The sequence below is a fragment of the Amblyraja radiata genome, chromosome 11 (assembly GCF_010909765.2).
Source record: "Amblyraja radiata isolate CabotCenter1 chromosome 11, sAmbRad1.1.pri, whole genome shotgun sequence".
Lineage (NCBI taxonomy): Eukaryota > Metazoa > Chordata > Chondrichthyes > Rajiformes > Rajidae > Amblyraja > Amblyraja radiata.
Genome location: NC_045966.1, coordinates 13,526,475 through 13,548,745, shown reverse-complemented (window position 1 = coordinate 13,548,745; position 22,271 = coordinate 13,526,475). Strand labels below are relative to the sequence as shown.

The following is a 22,271-nucleotide window of genomic DNA, read 5'->3' as shown; positions in this document are numbered from 1 at the left end:
ACTTCCCCGCTGGTCATATCGCTGGTGGTTGCAGGTTTTGGCAGATTGTCAACTGCGTGAGTTTGTTGGCTCTGGCAGATTGTGAGTAGCAGTGATTTTTGTCTTACCAATGACTTAAATATGCCTGGGAAATACAACAACACAAAATTTAAATATCTGTCAGAATTGTGTCTAAAGATGATAAAATTATTTGCAAAAGACACACATCAGAAATATTTTTTTTAATGAAAAATTCAAACAAGTTAAACCTGAATTTGTTTTTAAACAGATTCCGGATGCAAAGCCTCCTTGAGAAAGTCAACATCCCCGACCATCAGTCTGAAGAAGGGTCTCGACCCGAAACGTAACCCATTCCTTCTCTCCAGAGATGCTGCCTGTCCCGTTGAGTTACTCCATCATTTTCTGCCTATCCCCACTACAACCTCAGGTCCACAAGTGAAGCAGCAGCATTCTGAGAATTTTCAGTCCATGCATAAGCATGTAGAAGAATGCACCACCTTCCAAACTAATCACATCACACTTAGCACATTCTGTCTCATCTGTAGATCCCAAATTGATCTTATCAGTCACTGGTGAACAGAAGTGACAGCAAGACATTCCAAAAATGAATGAAAGTGCTTTGTGAGGTGTAAACTCGTAAATTCATGTTGCCCTCCTCCTCAGTGTAAAGTGTTTCTCTGATAAATTTTAGCTATTATATAAAAGCAAAACAAATTACTTTCTTATCAATATCAAAAATGTTGAGAAGGGAGCTGTAAATCTTTATTTATTTAAATGTTCATCGTCAGTATCAAGAATCACACGATGAAGGTCACAGGAATGTGGTAAGGTGCAAGAAAGTAATCTTAATTTGTACACAAGTAATCTGTATCTTGTCTGAAAATAATAATTCACGAATGCTCTCATTTTCAAGTCACTTAGCTAATTTTATATTTGCTGCCGCAACCTCTTCTATGGACTTTAAGTTTGATAATGTTTATTACTTTCTATTTTATCAATTATCTTTTGAAAGTCCATAAATGCCACTGTGACTGCTTTCCCCTCATCTATCCCATTCCAAAAACTGATAAAGCCAGTTAAACCAGATTTCTCTTTAACAGATTCAACAGGTTGACTTCCCTTATCAATATAAATATTTCCACCACCATAGTTAAGCTAACTGTCCATTATTGCTGGGTTATCCTTACACCCTTTACTGAACGTTTAAGAAGGAACTGCAGATGCTGGAAAATCGAAGGTAGACAAAAGTGCTGGAGAAACTCCCTGAACTTAAGGACGACATGTTATCTAGTCCATCCTAGGGTGCTGATAGAAACAAGAATAGGGATAAAGGACATACTTTCCAAGCAAATGTGTCTGCATAGAGGAAAATTGTCAACAAATTGTTCAGTAAATGGTAGACAAAAGTGCTGGAGAAACTCAGCAGATGCGGCAGCATCTATGGAGCAAAGGAAATAGGCAACGTTTTGGGCCGAAACCCTTGCCTTCATCAAAATACGTAACTGCACCCTTAAGTTTCTTTATTCTATAAACACAACCGAGGTATTGCCCTAGGTCTATTTACCAAAATGCAACACCCTCATTTATCTGCATTACATTTCATCTGCCATTCCTCAGTCCATTCACTCAGTTGATCAACAGCTCATAATATACCAACAATTTAAGGGCCATATGTAAACTTACTATTCACACCACCTATATTCACATCAAAATTATTAATATGAATAAAGAACTGTGGACCCAGCAATGATCACTTTGATCACACCAGATTGAAACACAACCCTCTGCCACCAACCACCCTCTGCCTCCTACCTGCAAGCCAACGTTGTATCCAATTAGCTAGCCAACCCTGATCCAATCTTCCCGATCAGCATACGATGCTGTAGCTTAAAAAGGTCCACATAGACAATATCACCACCCAGCCCGTCAATCTTCTACGTCAGCTCTTCAAAAAAAACTCAATCAAATTTGTGAGATACAATATCCCTTGTCTTTCTAAATTCATGATGATACTGTCTCTCAGAATGTCCTCTAATAACTTACTCACCACTGATGTTAAGCTCATCGGTCTGTTAGGGGCCAGAAATGTCTTACCAAGCTTCCCGCGATGACTCAGGAATTGACCATATGCGACAGTGAAAGTGACATGCCATGAAATGGAGTTGAAAAGGGTGTTAAAAATAAAGATGACAGGATTGATTTAGAATAACATCCCATAATGCTTATTTTTGCCTATCCTATACAATCCATAAGATAACCCAGAATAAACATACAGGTACTTTGAAATAAATTCTGAGCCGTACATTAGCATCAGTAAAAGTCAGAAGATCAAGTGTCTTTAAACTGCACAGTAATTAAAGACAGAAAATCAAATCATTCCAAGATAAAATGAAAACCTTCTCCTCCTCTTGAAGAATGTCTGAATTACAAACGTAATTGTGAAAGACAAAGTACGCTATGGATGTTTACATATGAAGCATCAAATATGATAAGAGTGGCAGGTTGACACCCTTCACCAGAGAGTATGTACTTGGATTTATATCTCCGAAGAGTAGTGGAAGCGGACAGCTCTTAAGAAGTGTCTAGATGAGCATTTGAATCGCCTAGACATAGAAGACTGTGGGCTAAGTGCTGGAAGTTGGATTTAATAGGGATGGGTGCCCACCAGTCGGCTTGGACATGATAAGCTAAAGTGCAACTTTCCATGCCATACAACTCTCTAACAACAACATACAGCCATTGCTGCTATTTCTTTGTTACCCAAGACTTTGCAATCCCATAAAACTAAGTGCAATATTTGAACAACATTTATATCTCCAACCAGCAAGAAATAAACACAATTACCTTAATTTCTTTTGTTGATTTTAACTCTGTACCGAGGCACAATTTCAGACCTGTCAAGTGACCTCTCGTCATCATGTTTAAGTGCATGTAATAATATTGGTGTTTTTAGACAATTGGTTAATAGAGATCACAGTGATTTCTCCCATTACGTCACCTTGATCCAAAACAAACGTGTGCTTTGAACAAGTCTCGAAATGGTGATCATGAATAAGAATCCTCCCGTTTACTGCTGAATTTCCACTTAATAGTCTGGTGAGTCTGACAGAGCACCAATATCGATCCTTATGATTTCCCTCACCTGCAAGGGTTCAGCTGCTGACAGGAGAAAATCATCGAGCAACTGAGTAAGAAAAAGGTTTTACTATTTTCTTTTCTGCTACCAAAATCTCTTACCATGGCATTTCCGTAAACCATTAAGGCAAACATTTTGGAAGGTTCTATATCTTTTGGCTGAATTAAGAAATGTATTTGATTAATTCCCCAAATGGGGCATGCCAGATCAACCAGAGGAAAATGAGAGATTTGATAAAAATGAAGGGTTTGTATTGAGTAAACACAGCTTTTGAGCCGGAAAGGGTCAATAACAATATTAATGATTTACTGGGAAAAGTGGGGTAACACAATAAATTTTTTTTTGCCAACAAAAGAACAAGATTTGGACTGGCATGCCCAATAACAATGGAGAAACATATTCAATAGTGACTTTCAAAGGTGAATTGGAGAAATAAATAGAGAAAAAAAAAATAGTAGGGACATGGCAGAACAGGATTACTGGTTTGCTCAAAGAATTAGATGAAACAGATTATCTTTTACTATGCTTTCCAAAACTTTGTGTAAAATGTCTGTTTCACCTGAAAACAAATTCACTGAGATATAGATTTTTATTCCAAATATAGGTGCATCTAAAGAGTTTAATTTATATAGAGAAAATCTTTCCTGATGCACACAACCCAAATTTCTTATTAAAAAAGACTAAAGCAGGAAAATGAGAATAATTGGTTTGGTCAACAGAAAAAGGAAGTCAGATTTATACTACTGTGTCTGTGGAGACGAGCGTAAAACCACGGCAGAGTTTGCCAACGTTATGCAACTCTCCAACATATTTAAAAGAGGGAATAATATACACGACAGCACAGCAATAAATGACACCAATCTGAACCTGTGATGTAAAATATAGCCTACAATACAAGACTTACATCTACATAACCGTTTGTCTGAAGCAAATATAAAGGCCGTTGAGCTACTGATCTAGCTGGAAAGATACCACGGACCATTTGCATCATAAATATTCATAGTTGGAATATTTGTATGAAAGAAAAGCAGAAAGTTCTGTTTTAAAATAAAGATATTGGAACAATTAAACTTTGTCATTTGAATATCTTGATTTATTATGATTACAGGTGCACAACCTTTTATCCGAAAGCCTTGGGACCAGACACTTCTCGGATTTCGGAATTTTTCGGATTTCCGAATGGAAGATTTTTAGCGTAGATTAGGTAGGTAGCGCGGGCGGCTTGAAAAGTCTGGAGCGGCTGCCTCCTCCCTGGAGACCGGGGAATCATTGTAAATCATTGCTTAAATGTTAGTCAGTTAGTTTGGAGGGATTTTATGTGGTGGGGGGGGGTGAAGGGGGAAACTTTAATTCTTAGTCCCCTACCTGGTCGGAGAGGCGGGGAGCGGGCAATGCCTTACCGGGTCGCCGTGCAGTAAGCTCCGGAGCGCTGTGGCCGCCGACTCCCAACATCGCGGAGCTGGGGGCTGCGGGCGGCGCCGGTTGGAGCTCCGACCCCGGCAACTCTACCCCTGGCTGCGCGGCGCTCCAAATCCAGCGCCGCCTGTGGCCGGACTCCCCGCAGCCCCAGCTCCGCGATGTTGGGAGTCGGCGGCGTCGCAGCGCTGGGATACCAGCGGGGAGCGGGCAATGCTTACCGGGTCGCCGTGCGGTAAGCTCCGGAGCGCTGTGGCCGCCGACACACAACATCGCGGAGCTGGGGCTGCGGGCGTCTGGCCGCGGGCCGCGCTGGATTTGGAGCGCCGCGCAGCCAGGGGTAGAGTTGCCGGGGTTGGTGCTACAACCGGCGCCGCCCGCGGCCGGACGCCCGCAGCCCCAGCTCCGCGATGTTGGGAGTCGGCGGTCACAGCGCTCCCGAGCTTACTGCAAGGCGACCCGGTAAGGCATTGCCCGCTCCCCGCCTCTCCGACCAGGTAGGGGACTAAGAATTAAAGTTTCCCCCTTCACCCCCCCCCCCCCCTTCACATAAAAGCCTTCCAAACTAACCGACTAACATTTAAGCAATGATTTACAGATGTTTAAGTGTCTCCCCGGTCTCCGGGGAGGAGGCAGCCGCTACAGTAGTACAGACCTGGGTTGACCGTGGGTCGTTTCGGGTCAAGTTTGGCGCCAAACGCGAGCTTTGGTGTGCAGACGACATCCTGGAAAAAATGTCCGGGTTTCGGAGCTTTTCGGTTTCCGGAACTCCGGATAAAAGGTTGTGCACCTGTACTTGGAAAGAAACCGTTTCCCCCACGTGTATAAACTTAAAAGGATTACACAATCAATCAGAAAACCCATGCAAATCTGACTCAAAACGACCAAGTACAAAACGAATTGAGAGAATCTGGAGAGCAGCATCCACCATCATACATGGCCTTTTCACACCTCACAAAGCTCTTTATTTTTTCTTTAGTATCCTGTTTATATGCCACTGCTTACGGAAATTTGTCCTCTTCCTTCATCTTTTACATGATGGAATGCACATTGTGATCTTAATCCATGGGTATACAATAGACTCAAAGTGCAGAGTGCTGTCAAGCAAATCTCTGTTATCACCCCAATGCTTTTCTCAATCTTTCTTATTGCAATGTTGCACCTCACATCCAACAGGTTTCTTTCTGTATCAGAACTGGTTATTTCTGTCTATTATCATTTTGGATAATTATTTTTGTCATTTTATTTGTTCAGTATCTGGTCTACTGAACACACACACAACCTTGCCATTAACAACATTAAACAGCCAAAGATGTATGAAGATGGGTCTCAACCCGAAACATCCCATACTCCTTTTATCCAGAGATGCTGTCTGACCCACCGAGTTACTTCAGCTTTTTGTGTCTGTCTTGGGAGGGTATGCAGATGCTCCCTGACTTACGTGGGAGCATTACGTAGGAACCATGTGGGAGCATCCACGAGCTCACAGGCTTCCAGAAATTGCTGCATGTGATGGCAGTAGTGTACTGTTACCCAGAGTATCATGACCCGCAGAACTAAAGCAGTGTGCTTAAAGAATTGTGTAGATAAGTGCAAGTCACTTATTACATATGTCGGGAGGTGCCTGTATTGAAACACCCTCCACTATTTTTTTTCTGCTTACAAATTTCCAAAGCAACTTCTAAGTGTTCCAGATTGAAATTGAGTTATAAACTATTTGGCCCATATAATACAAATAAAGATCCCCCAACTCATCAAATGTGTTAGATTCAATTCACGTTATGATATGACGTTATAGCAGAACTACCCGTTTTATAAAGTTACACCCCTACTGCATTTTCTGTCAATGTTTCATATGCTCGTGTAAATAAAACTTTTTAGTCAAGCAATTACTTTTAGTTTTAGAAGGAAACAACAAAAAAAAAAACAGCTCTTCTTGAAACCTCCCGCCAATAAAAATTCTCAAAAGAATCTCAAACAGCTTTTGTTTTGACCTTAATCCCTTCATGCTCATGAAGCCATTCTTTAAACGTTGGGCACATAATTCAGTGGCAGTGTTTTGCAGCACCAGTGACATTTCAAGAATCATTACTGGCACATAACATTTTACAGAATTGCGACGGTCAAAGCTGCTGACTTTCTGAGGATATCAGTTGCTTTGCAGAATACATCATTGAATGTGTTTGTGCATCAACTTAAACACCCTAAACTAATAGTGTATTAAACGCATATGTTGACAATTCTTTAGCAACATCCCCACCCTTTAGATCCAAGCTTTGCTGTTAAATAATGCTGTCAGCCAACCTCTGAATTGACCAAAGGTAGGTTGGAGCTCAGATTGAATAACAAAAGATTACAGTTAAAGAATTGGTTTCGCCATCGCTATTCATGGGAGTTAGATTTTCTAGCAACCAAATCAAACTCAATACATGATTAAGAAAGTAGTCGTCATTTGTTTTAAACAGGGCAGTCATATAATTTAGTCAGACTTTCTGAAAAAAAGGTTCCATCTAATTATGCTTTCAATGCCATTGTTCTATGACAAATCCCACTAAGAGTTAAATGAAAGAACAATTTTCAGTTCTGCCAATGCTGATCTACACTTACAATGCACATACAAGTGTCATTCCAATAATTCTCAAAATATATTTCTTTGTAAATAGCTGCATTAAGATATTTTCTCTGCATCAACACTAAACACTAAATCTCCTGCAAATACCTATTAAATAATATAATAAAGTCATAAGTGATAGGAGTAGAATTAGGCCATTCAGCCCATTAAGTCTAGTCCACCATTCAATCATGGCTGATCCATCTCTCCCTCCAAACCCCATTCTCCTGCCTTCTCCCCATAAACTCCGACACCCATACCAATCAAAAATCTAGCCATCTCTGCCATATATATTGACTTCGCCTCCACAGCCTTCTGCGGCAAATAATTCTTCAGATTCACCACCCTCTGACCAAAGAAATTCCTCATCTCCTCCCTAAGCAAACATCCCTTAATTCTGAGGCTTTGAACTCTAGTCCTAGACTCTCCCACTAGTGAAAACATCCTCTCCACGTCTACTCTATCTTTCACTATTTGGTAAGTTTCAATGAGGTTCCCCCTGATCCTTCTAAACTCCAGTGAGCACAGGCCCAATGCTGTCAAACGCTGATCAACTCATTATTGGGATCATTTTTGTAAACCTCCTCTGGATCCTCTCCAGAGCCAGTACATCTCAGTACAACTCAGATATGGTGCCCAAAATTGCTCACAATACTCCAAATGCAGCCTGACCAGCTGGAGCATCAGCATTACATCCCTGTTTTTGGATTCTAGCCCTCTTGAAATAAATGCGAGCATTGCATTTGCCTTCCTTACCACCTATTTGACTTGCAAATTAACTTTTGGGGAATCCTGCACCAGCACTCCAAAGTCCCTTTGCACCTCTGATTTCTGGATTCTCTCCTCATTTATAAAATAGTCTATGCCTTTATTCCTACTACCAAAATGCATGACTCCACATTTGCTACAGTCTATTCAATCTGCCACTTCTCTACTCACTCTCCAATCTGTCCAAGTCTTTCTGCAGAGTCCCTGCTTTCTCTACACTGCCTGCCCCTCCATCAATTTTCATATAGTCCGCTAATTTGGCCACAAAGCGTTCAATCCCCTCATCCAAATCATTAATATACAACGTGATGAGTAGCAGCCTAGCTCCGACCCAGAAAACCCCCCCTTTATTGCCACTCTTTGCCTTCTGCCATCCAACCAACCTGCTATCCATGCTATTATCTGCCCTTTCATATCAGCCCCAAGAGCCAACATACAGATGAAGCAAATGGAATGTTGACATTGACTCTGGGCAAAATTGAGTGCAGGAATAAAAACCTTACTGTGATTATATAGAGGCCTTGGAGAGATCTAGCTTGGAGTATTGTTCAGTTTTTGATTCATTGCTTAGCAAAAGATGCCCTTGCAATGGCAAATGCAGAAAAGATCCAATAGACTGGTTCCTGGAATGGTAAGTATAATATACAAAGAGCGATTGAATAGACAAAGCCGTACTTATATTGTTTAGAAGAATGAGAGGTAATCTCAGTGAAACATGGTGGATTCAGCAAAGATGTTTTTCCTGAATGAGTAGTCTTGAACAAGCAAACACAGTATCAGAATAAAAGGGTAAGATAGAATAAACTTCACTCAGGAGTGTTTTTAACTCTCTTCTCCAGAGACCAATAATAATAATAATAATAATAATAATAATCATAAATTTTATTTATGGGCGTCTTTCAAGAGTCTCAAGGACACCTTACAAAAATTTAGCAGGTAGAGGAAAAACATGTAAGGGGAATGAAATAAATAGTAGAGACATGACTAGTACACAAAGTAAAGACAGAATTCAATTCAAAACACAATACGAGGCAATTAATGCACAGATGAAAAGGGAGGGGGACGTGGGGCTAAGGATAGGCAGAGGTGAAGAGATGGGTCTTGAGGCGGGACTGGAAGATGGTGAGGGACACGGAATTGCGGAACAGTTGGGGGAGGGAGTTCCAGAGCCTGGGAGCTGCCCTGGAGAAGGCTCTGTCCCCAAAACTGCGGAGGTTGGACTTGTGGATGGAGAGGAGACCGGCTGATGTGGATCCGAGGGACCGTGAGGGTTGGTAGGGGGAGAGGAGGTCAGTGAGATATGGGGGGGCCAGATGGTGGAGGGCTTTGTAATTGAGGGCCAGGATTTTGTAAGTGATCCGGTGGGAGATGAGAAGCCAGTGAAGTTGTTTGAGGGCTGGAGTGATGTGATGCCAGGATTTGGTGTGGGTGATGAGTCGGGCGGCTGCGTTCTGGACCAGTTGGAGTCGGTTGATGTAGGTGGAGCTGATGCCAAGGAGAAGTGAGTTGCAATAGTCCAGTCGGGAGGAGATGAAGGCATGGATGAGTCTTTCAGCAGCGGGAGGTGTGAGAGAGGGTCTGAGTTTGGCGATGTTGTGGAGATGAAAGAAGGAGGTTTTAATGACATGGCGGATGTGAGGCTCAAGGGAGAGGGTGGAATCAAAGATCACGCCAAGGTTGCGGGCCTGAGGAGATGGGGAGACAGTGGTGCCGTCGATGGTGAGAGTGGGGTTATTGATTTTGCTGAGTGTGGATTTGGAGCCTATGAGGAGGAATTCTGTCTTATCGCTGTTGAGTTTGAGGAAGTTATGTTGCATCCAGGTTTTTATAGCTGACAAACAGGAGTTGATATGGGAGGGGGGGGGGGGGGGGATTGTGGGGGGATTTGGTGCCGAGGTAGATCTGGGTGTCATCGGCGTAACAGTGGAAGTCCAGGTTGAAGTGGCGGAGTATCTGACCAAGGGGGAGGATGTAGATGATGAAGATCATTCAGTGATGCGATCAAAAACAGAGCAATCAATTTCTACATATTAAGGGAAATGAATAGTGCATGAAAATGGAACAGAGATAGTCACGATCTTAAAGCATGTCACGAATGGCTGAAAAGATCAAAATAGGCTGTGGGCCGAGCATCAAAATTGTGTCTAGAAATCAACTTTCGTAACCCATGTCTCGGAACTACATGAAATTTTGCACAGATTTAGATAAAATACAATTGAGAAGGAAGTCATAACTCGTCAGTGCCAAAAGTTGCACATTAATTAATTAAACTAATTAGAAAATGAGATAAAAAAAGTAAGCCATCTAGTGTCCAAAGCCCATATTACACCATGGGGAGCCTGTTTCCGTGTTGCAGTCTATTTAAATTATAAATTATATATATATATATATGATGTGAATAAGACTGTAATCATATATAATGATGTATAATCGGGTTGGACAGGGGTTGGGGTTGGACAGACTAGATGCAGGAAGATTGTTCCCGATGTTGGGGAAGTCCAGGACAAGGGGTCACAGTTTAAGGATAAAGGGGAAATCCTTTAGGACCGAGATGAGAAAAACATTTTTCACACAGAGAGTAGTAAATCTCTGGAACTCTCTGCTACAGAAGGTAGTTGAGGCCAGTTCATTGGCTATATTTAAGAGGGAGTTAGATGTGGCCCTTGTGGCTAAAGGGATCAGGGGGTATGGAGAGAAGGCAGGTACAGGATACCCAGTTGGATGATCAGCCATAATCATATTGAATGGCGGTGCAGGCTCGAAGGGCCGAATGGCCTACTCCTGCACCTATTTTCTATAATTATATAAAAATAATATAATTAATATAATTGTGTGTGTTTTTTGAATGAGACTCCTGCAGAGGTCTGGCTCCTGAACCAGCCTAATTAATGGGTGAGGGCAGTTCTTCTGGGTTCCCCCGTTTACTGAACCCCACTGACTGCCAGTGTGCAGAGTGGGGGTCACGGCCATAGTGGGACTGGGGCAATGCCAGGTTGGGGGAAGGCCAAGGCATCTTCCACTGAGAGGAAAATGCCTAACCCTATACTAACCCTAACTCGATCCCCTTCCAGAGCTGCCCAGGGCTGGAGCTGGAGCCGCTTTGGGATCGGCTGCGGGCTCCGTACGTGTGGCCCCGCAGCGCGTCCAGCATGCCCTTCTGGATCGTCGTGGTGATGATGGTGGGGAGCTGCACTGGCTTGCACACCACCCGGGCCGCCTTCAGCACCCTCATAGCCGGCTCCGTCAGTCCGCCCGCTCGCTGCAACACCGGCCGGCCGACTGCCCGACCGACCCCTCGCAGCACTCACGGCCTATCAACTGCCCGACCGACCTCTCGCAGCATCCACTGGCGAGCCGACAGCCCGACCGACCTCTCGCAGCACTCACCGGCCTACCAACTGCCCGACTGACCCCTAGCAGCACTCACCGGCCTTCCGATCACTCTCACCATCCACCGGCGGACCGAGAGCCCGACCGATCCTCCACAGCATTCATCGGCCTACCAACAAGCCCAACCGACCGACTGACCCTAGCTGTACATTTGTTATTTATCATTTTTAACACTTCACATCATTACTTTATACGGATATATCAAATGAAAAAAAAATTGATCAGCAAGTTTAGAATTACCGTTACCCTTGGAAATCTTGTTATTATATTGATGTAATGAGGAGGCAGCCATGATCCCAGGGTCCTCGCTGCCTAGCGACCATAAAACAAAGCGCAGGATTGGTCGATTTGCATACGACCTCAATGTCAAGCGTGCATTGATTGGACAATTACTACTTAGAAAATTGGAAGTTTTTGTCATATTTAAACAAAATGTGCAGGTTTTGTTCTTGGTGGGTTTCAGGTATGATTTATATATTTTTACACAATATGTTAAAAATTCAGGTAGTTCTGTGAGTTGGGTCACGAACCTGAACGAAAAAGCTATTCGGCCCACAGCCTAAAATGGTCGACACCTACTCCCATTTCTTATATTTCCATTTCAGATGCTCGTCCTTCAATTTAAATATTAACTTATTTACTTCTCCAAAGATGCTGCCTGACCCAATCACTATTTTCACCATTTTGTTTTCATTCCATGTTTTCAGCATGTGCCGTAATTTTCTTTTTACATACAAATATCTTATTTCCTCTTTTAATATTTGTGATAAATATTAAGAAAACCGGTTTTCTTAACCAAAAAGTTTATTAACTTTCCACTGAGCCAGTATCCTCGAACTAAGAACGGTAATAAGGCAAAGACGAACCCAAGTTTCTCAACAAATTTTGATTCACTTCAACATATATTGTTTGAATTTGCCAACCCAAATCTACAGCCTGTGAAAAGCAAATTTCATAAATCAAATGAACCCAAGTTCCTTTCTCAGTGTACATAGTGGCACATTCATGCCAGTTTTGTGGAAGCAGAATAACATATTGCAGAATTACTTTAAACTTTTTCTTGGTTGAATGATTTTTTTTCTCATTTTGATCAAGGCAATTTTTGGCATGGCTAACACAGTGGTTCAAAACTAGTTTTGATGAAATAAAACAAAAATATTAAATGCTTCCCGACTGTTCTATATCCTTTAAGACATTCATAAACACATATACATACCAGTTCATCTGTCATGGCATTATACATGGATTAAAAAAAAGTGAAACAATTTCCTGGCAAATTAAGTTACAGGAACTTGATTCTGTTCCAAATTTTCAGTCAAATATTCTGTAATTGGCATGTAAAACACTGGAAGAGGAAAAAAAGTTATTGTAGCGTGGCTAATGGTCTGCATAGAAAACTGAGCCATTATAAATTCCAGGCAGATATAAATGCCACACACAGGAACTTGCATTCCCATTAAAATGTAGATAACGGAACCTAGAAAAAGAGTGTGCATTTTATGACATTAAAGCGTGGAAAGAATTTCACATTCAATGAAGTGCTACTTTATTTATATTTCTGCCAAGATGTTTTATTCTTACAATAACACGTTTTTCTTTCCCCAAAGCAGAACAACAATAATGATGCTTACCTATTGCGCTTGGCTGGTAAAGCTCCTCTCACAGAAGAGAGATCCCCTGCCTTGCTGCCAGAATAAACTGGATTGGGACGCTGGCACGCTCCCCAGGTTTGAGTTACAGTTGAGATAGCCGGAATGAAGTCGAAGATGGGTCGATTATCACCGCAGGTTGGAACCGGTTCCGTACCGTATATATAAATGGGATCCTTGACTGCACTCTGTGCTAATGATGATCCATTAGCAGCTCTGCAGTAATCCCTATTGACTTGCTCCTGTTTGATGACTCCTGGAGTGACCAACTTGATGTAGTTCTCCTGTTCTTGCTTCACCTCCTTCGAAATAGAGGCAATGGCTGGCAATGGAGCCCAGATATTTTCTTTCCTCTCGATATTCTTAGTTTCTGAAGTTGGCCAAGAGATAGTACGATCCTCGATAGGCTGTAGTTCCAACAGATTTCCCACAAGCGGGGCTGGCTCAGAGGACAGGGGCGACAGCAAGCCTGATTCGTCATCTCCACAGAAACCAGTCAGGCTCCACGGGCTGTCCTGCTGCTTCTCCCCCTTTGGAGAAGGGAAGAACTCAAAATCTGGCAAAAAACCCACCGAGTCACTATCCCCAAAGACTTCAATAAGATCGTCGTCACCGGTACCCGAGTACAGACCTATTTCTCTCTCGCTTTGTGCTCTGATCCCTGAATCCTGCAATTCATTTAAAGCAGCAAGACTTTGCTCCAGCTCAGACAGGTCATTGGCCGCCTGGAAAAAGTGATCCTGTTGCCCACTTGCTCCATTTGTGATCTCAACTCCAATCAGTTGCTGCTTGTTGATACTTCCACCGCCAGACGGTAGAAACTGCATCAGGGGTGCAGGCATGGCTGACAGCATCGCCCCACCTTCTATTAATCCCTCGCAGTCTTTCAAATTACCATTTGCTCCACCTAATCCATCATCAGCCACATTCCAGGTCTGTTTTCCCAGTTTCATGTTCACATCCCCTATTAAATTCGCCATCATTGGGGTGGATACTTAGAGCAAAACCTGCAACAAATTGAAGGATAATTCAGCTGGGATAGTGATTACAAAACATAGAAAATGAAACATGATAGCTTTTGACGTCTTCCAAGTTACTTCAAATATTCTTCAATTTGATTTAAATTGAGTACACCCATAATTTACAAATTTCTGCACTAATCACCATGTGACATTCTTAACACAATTTCTCCACATATGTCGCGAATTCAGATCTACAAGATGAAGAATTACTTCATTTTGTAGAGCACGGTCAGGTAATCTTATCTAATAAGTGGAGATTTCCACAGCTCACAAACTGTTGATTTTATACTTGCTATTTACCCATTGCCCCAAGCCCAATCATCCCTACACCCACATGCCTATCCCCAATCCTGCATATTGTATTTGCTTTGCATCCATCTCCTTTCGCATTCTCTTCAATCTCACCTTAGCATGAGATCTAGTGCGTCAGCCTTGAACCCATTTGTTGCCATATGTTGCCAACACTCAATTTTCATTTCCTGTTCCCAATGCTCAATAGCATTACAGATGGTTTCCTCTCCTCTCGTTTCACTGCCACACATATCCTCTAAAAACAAATCCGTACCTCAACTCCCCAATCCTTGCAACTGTTGCCCATCTCCAAACTACCTTTCCTCGCCAATGCACTTTAAAATATTCTCTTTTCCCAATTTCAAGCCTACATGAAACACTGCCTTCTGTGACAGTAATTTCACAAATTAATTCTTGTCCTCTCAACAGCCTCTGCACTGTTATCTCTAGATTTGCCAATAATCTATTCTTGCGAGACTTCAGTTCCTCAATTGCATACTGCTAAAAATGTCACTGCAAACATTATCTTCATGCACATGAATCACTTTTTAAAAATGAATGAAATTCAGCACAGAAGAAATACAAGTATTATGATACAAATATATAATTTACTTATTTAATTATTCAACATTTTTCAACAACTGTGCACCTCTAGTGAACATCCATGAAACATGCAGAACACCACGCACCTTTATATATAGTTACTTAAGTCACAGAAATTGTCAAACTAGAATAATTTTAGTTGAACTTGGTTATAACAACTATCAAATCTATAAAAGTATTTTATGCTAAAACATTGATTTTCAGCCAGCAATCATTTAATAAACAACATTGGTGAAGTTATTGTTGTGCATATTGCTTTGCATAATCTCAATTTTACCACTAGATTCATCTTTTGGTATGCCGATGATTTAAAGTAGGAGATACAACTGTAACATAACCTCCCAACTTCTGTACTCAATATTCTGGCTGATGAAGGCCAATGTGCTGAAAGCCTTCTTGACCACCCTATCTACTTGTGACGCTACTTTCAAGGAACTATGAATCTACAATCCTAGATCACTCTACTCTACAACACTCCCTAGAGCCCTTCCATTCACCGTGTCCTGCCCTGGTTTGTCTTCCCAAAATGCAACACCTCGCACTTCTCTATGTTAAACTCCATTAACCATTTCTCAGCCCACCTGCCCAACCGATCAAGGTCCTGCTGAAATTTTTGACAACCATTTTGACAACCATCTACAACAGCGCACACTTTAGTGCTATCAGCAAACCTAATGTATCCCTGAACATTAACATGTTGTCTAAATTATCTTTTTGTGTATTTTCCAGGGAGCAATGCTTTTCAACAAACAAATGTTATTTAAAATGGTCCCATTGAGAAACACATGGTTTTAGTGGTAATTCAAAACAAACCATTAACCAATTTAGGAAAACAAACTGTGGAAGGATCAACCCACTGTAGTTAATTAAAACAACTTCAATTTGACCATAGGCAAAATAGGACTACAACATATTGAAATGTTGAATTCTGGCGTGAACTGAAGGGAAAATATTCATAATGTTATGCTGACATATGTGAATGTTTTAATAATATTGGCTTCCTTCTCTGGTGTTCATGTGCTTTGAATTTTATCAGCACGCTGCTTCTAAATCCAACGTAAAATCTCATTGCATCTGGGGATACAGTGCCCTCCATAATGTTTGGGACAAAAACCCGTCATTTATTTATTTGCCTCTGTACTCCACAATTTGAGATTTGTAATAGAAAGAAATCACAGGTGGTTAAAGTGCACATTGTCAGATTTTAATAAAGGCCATTGTTATACATTTTGGTTTCACCATGTAGAAATTACAGCAGTGTTTATACATAGTCCCCCTCATTTCAGGGCACCATAATGTTTGGGACACAGCAGTCATGTGAATGAAAGTAGTCATGTTTAGTATTTCATTGCGTGTCCTTTGCATGTAATGACTGCTTGAAGTATGCGATTCATAGACATCACCAGTTGCTGGGTGCCTTTTCTGGTGATGCTCAGCCAGGCCTGCATTGCAGCCATCTTTAACATGCCTATTTTGGAGACTAGTCCCCTTCAGTTTTCTCTTCAGCATATAAAAGACATGCTCAATTGGGTTCAGATCGGATGGTTGACTTGGCCACTCAAGAGTTGATAATTTTTTAGCTTTGAAAAACTCCTATTGCTTTTGCAGTATGTTTAGGATCATTGTCTTGCTGTAGAATGAACCACCGGCCAATGAGCTTTGAGGCATTTGTTTGAACTTGAGCAGCTAGGATGTGTCTATACATTTCAGAATTCATTATGCTATTACGATCAGTAGTTGTATCATCAATAAAGATAAGTGAGCCAGTATCTTCAGCAGCCATAAATGCCCAGGCCATAACACCCCCATGACGTCTCACATATGCGGAGGCATGCTTTGGATCTTGCCATCACTCTGATATGTTAATCTTTGTCTCATCTGTCCATAAGACCTTTTTCCAGAACTGTGATTGCTGTTTTAAGTACTTGGCAAACTGTAACGTGTCCTCCTGTTTTTGCAGCTAACTAGTGGCTTGCATCTTGTAGTGTAGCCTCTGTATTTCTGTTCATGAAGTCTTCTGCGGACAGTGGTCATTGACAAATCCACACCTGAATCCTGAAGAGTGTTTCTGATCTGTCGGACAGGTGTTTCATGATGTTTCTTTATATAAGAGAGAATTCTTCTGTCATCAGCTTTGGAGGTCTTCCTTGGCTTCCCATTCCATTTGCAATTAGTAAGCTCACCAGTGCTCTTTTTCTTCTTAATAATGTTCCAAACAGTTGATTTTGGTAAGCCTAGGGTTTGGCTGATGTCTCCAACAGTTTTATTCTTGTTTCATAATGGCTTATTTGTCTTTCATTGGCACAACTTTGGTCCTCATTTTGATAAACAGCAATAATAGTTTCCAGAGGTGATGGAAAGACTGGAGGAAAGACTAGGAGCTGAGGGCTCTCTTATACCTGCATTAAACACACCTGAGCAATTACAAACACCTGTAAAGCCATGTGTCCCAAACATTATGGTGCTCTGAAATGGGGGGGGGGGGGGGGGGGGGGGGGGGCTATGTATAAACACAGCTGTAATTTCTATATGGTGAAACCAAAATAAAAATACCCTTTAATAAAATCTGACAATGTGCACTGTAACCACGTCTGATTCTTTTTCATTACAAATCTTAAACTGTGGAGTACAGAGGCAAATAAATAAATGATAGGTCTTTGTCCCAAACATTATGGAGGGCACTGTATATCGCAAAGAAATGTGCCGAGTGGTCGACATCAACTTGAAGCTTGGTTTAGTCCATTCATAATCAAATGCGGTCAGAACCTGTATTGAGCAGCCAAATTTCATAATGTGGGGATAGTCTTTGTCACTTAAATGCTGCAGGCAGTGCTATCTTTGGGATCTGCTGCACCAACTGACATCTGCACATCAACCATAAAAAAGACAGAGAAAAGGAGAAGAACAAAACTGCAGGTACTGCCAAAATAAAGCACAAACTATGTGCCTTCTGAAAATATGAATATAGGGTGATTTCACGAAAGGTCACTGGAGCGTAAATCCCCACTCACGTGACCGAAAATTTTAACTGGGGGACAAGCGTCACATCCGGTACATGTTAGTGAATGGGAAAACACGCACTTTCACACCCGTTAAAAACATCGAAAACGGCCAGTTTTTGAGCTGCAATTTACGGAGCCAGTCGGGCTGACCGTGAGGAACAGCTACCTAAATATACAGTCCAAAAAAAAGATAGAAACTAAGGTAAATTCAAGAGGGAGCTGAAGGTGTAAAAAAGGCGGAAGTTGATTGCGGACTTTTTTCTTGGAGATTTAAAGATCCAAAATATCGGGGATTATCGCGTTTGCTCGCTGCATTTCATCAAAAGTGGCATTATTGACTTTGTTATCTTTATTCATTTGTTATATGAAAAGTATTAAAAGTTAGAAATCCGTCAGTAAAATTGCAAAATCGCCCATGGATCTCGGGTGGGTTTTAACATGCAAAATGAACACGCTTCTGAAGCTCCATTTACCATTTAAATAATCGTAAACTCTCAATGCGTTTGGAAATCAATTTTACTGAGATGCAAGCTTACGATTATTTAAATGGTAAATGGAGCTTCAGAAGCGTTTTCATTTTGCATGTTAAAACCCACCTGAGAACCATGGGCGATTTTGCAATTTTACTGACGGGTTTCTAACTTTTAATACTTTTGATCTAACAAATGAATAAAGATAACAAAGCCAATAATGCCACTTTTGATGAAATGCAGCGAGCAAACGCGATAATCCCCGATATTTTGGATCTTTAAATCTCCAAGAAAAAAGTCCGCAATCAACTTCCGCCTTTTTTACACCTTCAGCTCGCTCTTGTATTTACCTTAGTTTCTATCTTTTTTTTAAAACTGTAAATTTAGGTAGCTGTTCCTCACGGTCACCCCGACTGGCTCCGTAAATTGCAGCTCAAAACCTGGCCGTTTTCGATGTTTTTAACGGGTGTGAAAGTGCGTGTTTTCCCATTCACTAACATGTACTGGAAGTGACGCTTATCCCCCAGTTAAAATTTTCGGTCACGTGAGTGGGGATTTACGCTCCAGTGACCTTTCGTGAAATCACCCTATACGATACTTTAGATGATCCCAGCTCTGTCACAGTCGATCAAAACTAGAGACCTCCGAGATATCTTTTCTCGATCTATGTAAAACTACTTCTTGGTTCCAAGGAGCAAGGACGACTTGGTTCCATTCCAATTTTGTGGATTCCGAGATGGCTGAATGTGAGAACCGCACAGACTTTCACAGAAGGGGCAGGAGGAGGTTGACGGACCTTATGGTTGTGGAGTTAACAATGTACACCGCTCCTTCTGCCACTTACCCCAACACAATTTTGATAAGAGTTGCAAACATTTCAGATTTTAACCCCGACTTGGATCCACTAACAGTTAAGTGATAGTTTCTGTAGACAATGGCTAGGCCCCCATGGGAACTCCTGCAGCAATTTTGATTATTCGAGAGCGACTTAAAGCCACATGTTGTGCATGCGTGTGTGTATGCACGTGCACATGTGCAACCCCTAAACAAATTATGCAGGAAGGAACTACAGATGTGGGTTTTCACCGTAGATAGACACAAAATGTTGGCGTAACGCAGTGGGTCAAACAACATCTCTGGAACAAAGGAATAGGCAAAGTTTTGGGTCAAGACCCTTCTTCAGATTATCCCTACACAAATTAACCAGATAAGCTTTTAGATCTATTATTGTCACATGTCATCGAGGCAATGCAAAACGTTTTTGTTTTTGCATGCTAACCAATCAACTCAGACAATACTGTACATAAATACAATCAAGCCAAACTCAAATACAATTAGTAGAGTGAAGAAAAAGGTGCACGAAGTAACTTCAGATACTGGTTTATACCGAAGATAGATACTAAATGCTGGAGCAACTCAGAAGGGACAGGCAGCAAAGGTATTGGGTGCAAAAGATAGTTTATCTGCATTGTAGAGTAATACTTCCAGAGAAAGAGTCCAATGTCTGCAATCAGATGGTCACAGTGAGGGGAATGCAGGGGACAGGACATCGAGGCCGCCACAGGACATTGACAGCACCCAAGCCCGCTCTCCCTCCAACCCTCCACTCCCATTCTCTCCCCGTCCCCCTTCTTTCTCATTCTTCCTCCCCTCCCTTCTCTCTCCCTCTTCCCTTCCTTCCATCCCTCTCTCCACCTTCGATGTAATTTATGAGCCCCGTCAACCGACCGAGATCGTCCGCTCACCTCATGGCGCCGCTCCTCCCTCCCTCCCTCCTTCTTTCTCCCTGAGTTGAAGTCGCTCGGTCAGCGAGGAAGCCGCTCGACTTGACTCGCCTCAGGCCGCCCGCCCGCCCGCGCTCTTCGCTCCCAATGTCACCGCTCGCGCGCGGCCCGATCCGATCGACTACAAACCCGCGGGCGCGCGCGGCCACGCAGCGCTCCCTCCCCGCCAGGGCGCGCTCCCGCCCAACCGCCAGCCAGCCAGCACACTCCCGCCGTGCGCGCTCCCGCCCAACCGCCAGCCAGCCAGCACCCGCCCGCCGTGCGCGCTCCCGCCAGCACACGTCCCGGCGCCCCCCAACGTCAGCCGCACCGCTCCCTTAAAGCGGCGCCGCCACCACCTTCCACCCAACCGAACAAAACCTCCCAACAACGCAAATCAAACTTAAGATTTCGCGAAAGAAAGACAGGCGTGCATCTGAAATCACACCTTTCTGTGCACAGTCTCACCCCCCCCCCCCCAACCCACCCATGCACGATTTTATCTTGCAGTCGGCTGGCCTGGAATAGTGAAGTGTCAATTGTACGGGTGTGGGGGGCAGCGCCGCTTTAAGAAATGTATCCGTGGAACTATGCGGGTTTCATGAAAGATACTCTGGATTCCTGATACCCCGGGATCCAAACATTCGCCCCACGTATGCCAACACCGCCTAACACTACAACTTCGCGTTATTTCTTCCTAGTTTTCCGTCGATCCCTTCACTAGGAGTGGGTGTGAAGGCGTTTCCGAGACGTGCACACGCTACAACCCATTCGTATTAAAAAAAAACTCTTAAAGACTGAGCCTCCGTCGACAGAAGGGAAAGGGAAACGGAGCAAGAAAAAACAAATTTCTTGCCGCAAAAGAATAAGATCTCAAATCCTGTCAATAACTCGGTCTGATTCAAGGCCTCGACCCTCCGAACACGTAAAGTGCCCGGTCCGTTCGGAAAGAAAATGCTTACAAATATAAAGATTTATAAAGACATATGACACAAGAGGGGGGTGTGTCAATAGTTAGGTCTCGGTCAGCAGTAAACGCAACCAAAGGGTTGGTGTTTGACTTTTTTTCGCGTTGTTTTTTTGCGCGGTGCGAATTGAAACTTACGTCCACAAACATTCGGTCCCACAAACATTAAAATCCTCGGTGGCAAAAAGGAAAAGCGGGGTGTCTTGAGAATTGACACCTTCCAGTGGATCCCGAAGCGGGGGCCAAAAAACGTCTTCAGAACCAGCAGGCAGGCACTCACTGAAGTTGTGTGGAGAGCTCCGTGCAGTCGCCCACTATCGGCAGTGGCACGGCAGTGGCCTGTAGATGGAGCAACGAGAGAGGGTTGTTGCATTTAGCTCCCGTAAAAACCGTCCAAAGACGTTTCCTAACCCTTGAAAATTAAGCCCACACATTTTCAGCATTGAATTTACACAGCACAAAACTACTTTTTCATTGCAACATGCTCGTTTCTCGCTCCCTATATATAAACACGATTGCAACCAGCCGATCTGTATAAGTGAGGTTGCGTCAGACAATATGGCCATTCTCCATTTGTTTATTTCTGTTATCTCCATATCTTACCCCTGCCCCGCATTTGTCGTCATAACACCTTGTTTCGCGCTCATTTGTAATAACATTCAGCCTGTCTCTGCTCCTTTTCCATGCGATAATTTAATTCTGTCTCATTCTTCTACTTCTCCCTTTAAAGCACGTACCTTTTCTGTACACGTTTTGTCTGCTGAACGATGGGTGGAAAAGCCCAGATTCCCCACCGACCACAGTATCAACAAGTTTCTGGAAAAATACTAAAATCTGAAATCAACACAGAATGTTGAAAGTAGCCATTAGATCAGAGAGCATTCTCTGTTTATATTTCAGTTAAGCAGGGCTGACAACATTGGGTGAGAGTTGGGAGTGAGAAATTGCGAGAGACCAAGCCGGAGGGAACATAGCGACGGAGGGGAGGGGGTACCATTGTTCCCCCTCCCAAAGGTACGGAGCTTTTGCATTTTTCAGCTTTAAATTGTGCAATCTGGTGCATACTGTAGCAAGTCTTAACTTACACTTGAATACAACGTTTATACTTTAAATTGGATTAGCTATGAATAAGGTTAGGCTAAATTACATTCCTAATTACTATTCCTGACCCTGACTCCAGTTG

General features: G+C 42.6%; 1 protein-coding gene across 3 annotated transcripts in view; it reads right to left on the bottom strand.

Annotated features, from left to right (window-relative positions):
• Positions 1-21,401, bottom strand: part of nr3c1 (nuclear receptor subfamily 3 group C member 1) — a 78,816-nt gene extending 57,415 nt beyond the window's left edge. The window contains exons 1-2 of one of the 3 annotated variants that reach the window (XM_033029344.1): positions 21,227-21,401; positions 12,953-13,977 (exon numbers count right to left, since the gene is read on the bottom strand). In XM_033029344.1, coding sequence (XP_032885235.1) covers positions 12,953-13,953 — 1,001 coding nt within the window. In that variant the 5' untranslated portion in view covers positions 13,954-13,977; positions 21,227-21,401. Of the gene's footprint in view, positions 1-12,952; positions 13,978-20,103; positions 20,168-20,977; positions 21,075-21,226 lie in introns of those variants that run through there. The other 2 variants (XM_033029345.1, XM_033029346.1) reach the window with 2 other exon arrangements.
• Between the last annotated feature and the right edge of the window lie 870 nt (positions 21,402-22,271).